At 36.9% G+C, this 4,797-nt stretch overlaps 1 protein-coding gene and 1 pseudogene across 1 annotated transcript; both read left to right on the top strand.

Annotated features, from left to right (window-relative positions):
- The first annotated feature begins 71 nt into the window (after nt 1-71).
- Nucleotides 72-2,068, top strand: LOC129114928 (olfactory receptor 2AT4-like; annotated as a pseudogene).
- Nucleotides 2,069-2,191: 123 nt separating this feature from the next.
- On the top strand, nt 2,192-3,267 carry LOC129114927 (cytochrome c oxidase assembly factor 4 homolog, mitochondrial-like). The gene is made up of 2 exons (XM_054626798.1): nt 2,192-2,281; nt 2,813-3,267. The coding sequence occupies exon 2, from the start codon at nt 2,844-2,846 to the stop codon at nt 3,105-3,107; it is 264 nt and encodes an 87-aa protein (XP_054482773.1). The 5' UTR covers nt 2,192-2,281; nt 2,813-2,843; the 3' UTR covers nt 3,108-3,267.
- The last annotated feature ends 1,530 nt before the right edge of the window (nt 3,268-4,797 follow it).

Genomic DNA, 4,797 nt, shown 5'->3' with positions numbered 1-4,797 from the left:
AGGCTGTGGAGTTCAACTATGTCTTTTCTCAGGACTGTTTTAAATGACTCTCTCATCATTCGATCCTCCAGGCTTCTATATCATCGGATTTGAGACATTTCCCTTCATCAGTGTGTACTTCATCTTTCTATCGTTTGTTTATGGGGTTACAGTGCTCTTCAACAGTTTGGTGATCTATGTAATTGCCTTTAATCACATCTTACATACTCCAAAGTTTCTGGCTGTGATCAACCTGGCAGTAATTGATTTATTCCTGAACACATGCACTATTCCTTTATGCATGATTAAGATATTCCTCGTTAAGGACAATTTCATTCCATTCAACTTGTGTTTGGTACAAATGTTTGTGTATTATGCATTTGGGACTTTGGAGTCATTTGCACTGCCTATACTTGCCTATGACAGGTTAATTGCAATATGTTTACCTCTCGTCACAACTCAGTCAACACTTTGCAGAGAATGTCTTGTATTGTGGGCCGGTAACTTGGTCTTTTTATACAAGGAGTAACAGCATTTTCAACAGGTATAATGACCTGACTCTCATTTTGCAATTCTGTCAGAGTGTTCAGCTATTTCTGTGACTATGCGCCTGTGTTTAGACTTGCCTGTAATGATTACTCAATGCAGTGGTCTGCAGCTTCTTTACTCACTGTTATGATCCTTGTGGGACCCTGCTTTATTCTTCTGTCTTATGTGACTATCCTGGTGACCGTGTTCAGAATGAAATCTTTAGACAGTCGGGTTAAAGCTCTGTCCACTTGCATTGAGCATATCATCCTTGTTGCTGTGTTTTACATTCCTCTCATTACCATTTTCACTATTGGGTTTTATCTGCGCCTGATTGACCCGGACCAGCTGTGCTGAGCCTTTCGATGGCCTCTTGCATCCCACCCTGCATCAATCCTATTGTGTATTCTTTGAAAACCAAAGAGCTCAAAATCAGAGCCTTGCCTCTGGTGAGAAAAATCTAACTGGCACACACTAACTAAAGAGCAAGTTATAAGGGGTGTAAATAAGTAATTCAGGCTTTAAGTGTAATGGGTCAAGAGCCTGGGCTCTTTTTGATGATTTTTCATTAAACAGGTTTTAATGAAGCCACTTTGACTGTAAAAGTGTAAAAGTCTGTTTCCCCTTACTTAAACCGACCCATACCTAACCCCAACCCCTTTTCCCTGCTAAATTGTCTACTTAATAGTCTTTCTCATGGAGATGCTTGTAAAGATTCCATCTGGATATTGTAATCAAGATTCATCCACCATTGCAACAACTGCAGATGAGCTGGTTCACATCAAGCCAGTAAATTAAGGTTTAATATTAGGTGAATGCTGATATTGAAGTATGAGACTTTTACAATATTCAACCAAGTCTTTTTAATGAAGTTTAAGTAAACCAAACAGATCGGGCATGGACGTAAACCCTGGTCTCTATGTGTCAAAATCCTGTATGATTTGAGTCATCTAAATTTTTTCAATTAAATGTTTGAAATGAAAAATAAATCTCACTACAACTGCAACTGTCTTCCTGCTTATTCCCTTTGAAACATTTCCTGCATGCCTGAGCTATCAGTTGTCCGTCCGGAAATTAGTTTTAATTTCAATGGCTCAGTTCGCTCTATTAGTAAATGCAATCAAACAAGGCTTATTAATCAGAAGCCCACTCTGAAGCAAGATCCATTAGTCAGATCATAGCCTATTGCTCTTCATATTATCTGAGATAATAGGCCTACCGACAATGTTTTTGTGTTTAGTTAGCTTTTAGTTTCTAAATGTTAACAACTCAAAACATTATAAATTAGGCTTTCAAATCATTTTGATGAGTGATTACACAACAACATTTTTGTAACAGGCTATAAGAATTATGTATTCTATTGGCTACACGTACCCCTGTACATTATACAGATACACATTGTAGAACATACAAAACAATCTGTCTGTAGGCCAGAGAGCGTGAACAACTAATTGTGATGTGGCCTGCATTCTAGTGGCTTCAAACTGTATATTCACGGCTCTACTTGGTTTAAAACTGCAGTGTGAACAATATTTTCATTCACATATTCATTGATTCATGAATTTATTCACAAAATGACATTAATTGTCATTAGTTTTCTGAAGCGGAACAGATGTAGGGATCGACGGAACTATTTTACGGTTACACTTTCGTCCTTCGCTCAAATGTGTCCTCCGCGGAGACCGTGGGGTTGATTACGAGAAGGTCTGAATTAAGCAGGTTATGGAAAACGTAACATCAGTGACGGACAGATTCGCCCAAAGAGAATAAACAGGTGAGAACAATGGACGTTGATTGTGTGTGAACATATTCTTTAACTAGCTTACATTTCATCATCACATGTTTTGTATGTAAAATCGAAATCTGCAAAGGGACTGACGAACTATTTGCCAGTCAAATGCATTTATATTGCACAAATTACATAATAGTTGATTAAAAAATACAAATACTTTTTCACAAAGTGGAAGTGCCTTAAGAGACAGGATACATTTACATCCTACACTATCAACCATAAACACTCAAAACATTTGAGGAAATATGATTAAAATGGAAATGTAACAGACAATGAATGAAACAATACAGCAGTATCTTATTAAGGGGGTCAATTGGCCCTCTCAAAATTCTGACTGAAAGGAAGTTAGTTCAATTAATACAACTTTTACAGCCAAAGATTAAGAGATATCACTGCGAAGAGGGCCTGAACAGCAAAGGCGTGCTGAAGGAACAGCAGGGGAGGTTTATGTGGTTGTTACTGAAACTGTATTAACTGTTTATCAGTAATAACATCATGTGTTGTCCTCTGCAGACCCACTGAGTAAGCACTATATTGGAAAAGGATGGCGTCCCCTTCACCCCATGACCGCAGCCGTAAAGACGATGATGAGGATGACCCTGTTGAACAGATGATCTCCCGCACTGGCTGTGCTGAGCTGCACTATGCTGTGCAGGAGTGCATGGCTGAACACCAGGACTGGCGTGTGTGCAAGAGCCAGGTGCAGACGTTCAAAGACTGCATGATGAATTTCCAAATTGCACGGAAGGAACAGCTTATGAAGCAGCGGCAGCAGCAGCCAGCCTCCACTGAGTCTGCACCCAGCTGAACTCACATCACCCCCTGAAAAGACTGTACAGAACTTAATTATTGTTCAAAAAATAAAGTATGATCAGCTACAAAAAAATCTTGATTGGACTTTTAAGTGTGTGTGTGTGTGTGTGTGTGTGTGTGTGTGTGTGTGTGTGTGTGTGTGTGTGTGTGTGTGTGTGTGTGTGTGTGTGTGTGTGTGATAAGTGAAATGGGGTACAGAAATGCCAAAGACATGTTTGAGGTCATTTAGAAATCGTGTCTCTTATATAGTTTATCCAAAAGAGACATGGGAAAGTTAATGTTTCAATTGTAAATGTTGCACTCAGTACATATCTTTGTCACTACTGTATTGTCTAATGTAAGGAATTCTAAAGGGACAAAAATGTTTATGTTTATGATTCATATTTATATATCGATCTATATATAAAGCTAGATATATAAACAGAAATGCATTTATACAACTTTTTTTATTGAATATTGATCTACCTAATAAATCACAAATCGACCCGGTCTTCACTGTGTTTTTGTATTTCATAAATATAAAGCAAGCAATTTAAGTGAATCAAACTCCTAAATAGTATATGTATACCCTTTGTGTTATGGGGCTTAATTGTGTCAGTTAGAATATTTCATAAATAACAGATCTTACACTACTTAAAACAGATAACAGAGCTCAAATCCATCTCAGTTGATTTTAGGATTCAAGATGGATAAAAAATTGTCCATAATGTTGAATGAGACATTCACTGACTCCATTCCAGTATCAATAATTTTCAGGTATTGTAATCCTTGCATTTGGCTCCATTACTGAATGCACCAGGTTTAAAAAAACTACCAAACCAAAAACTTTCTGTCGATATTTATTTTATTTATTTTTCATTACTGTACTATGTTTTTTAATTCACTTTGTACAAACTATTCACAAAATGTCTTGTAAATTATTACACTTGTATCATAGAAGTGTTTTTTATAGATCTTTGTCAGTAATAATAATTTCTGTAATAACAAGTCCTTCCACTTGAACCATGGCCTTTTTAATGATAAATATACCTTGAAGGAAAATCATGGTGTTTTCTCACTGTGTACAATCGAGCTTCACAAAGCATGTTGTAAGTGCTTATACTTGTATACAGAAGAGTGTAAAATAAAAATGTCACAACAGCAAATATATGTAAAGTGTATCTAAGTCAGGGACGTATTTATCGACTAATGATTCCATACAAATCTCTGCCTCCTCTGAGTTTGTTGCCACTAAACCAATGTTCAAACTGGGTGGCACAATAATGCTATTTGACTGGTCTCTGATTTATGCAGCAGTTAGTAAGAGTTATCATAAAGTTGTCGTATTTGTAAAATTCAAGTATTGGTGCAGAGCAGTGTTACTGCAGCATCATATCCATGAGCCAGAAATCATGTGAGGAGCACGCCTAAGTTTTATATTGGTAACATTTAATGTATCCATTCTTTTAAAGGAGTGTTGTTTGATGCTAAAATTCTTCATAACTTAAAACAATCATCAGATATTTGTTTTCAATGCAAAAAAAGTTAAATCAGAGCCCTGCTCTTAATGGATCAATTAATGCCATTCATAGGGTTTTGCAAAATGATTCCCCTTAGTAACAGCTGGAAGCTTTATCTCAAGAGATCAAAGAGGAAAGTATATCTTTCACGCAGTCATCCGTTTGCTGCTTTGGATGCAGCATCAA

Source organism: Anoplopoma fimbria, unplaced genomic scaffold, assembly GCF_027596085.1.
Source record: "Anoplopoma fimbria isolate UVic2021 breed Golden Eagle Sablefish unplaced genomic scaffold, Afim_UVic_2022 Un_contig_11094_pilon_pilon, whole genome shotgun sequence".
NCBI lineage: Eukaryota > Metazoa > Chordata > Actinopteri > Perciformes > Anoplopomatidae > Anoplopoma > Anoplopoma fimbria.
Note: the sequence above shows the minus strand (reverse complement) of the source record. Positions and strands in the feature narration are given on the sequence as shown.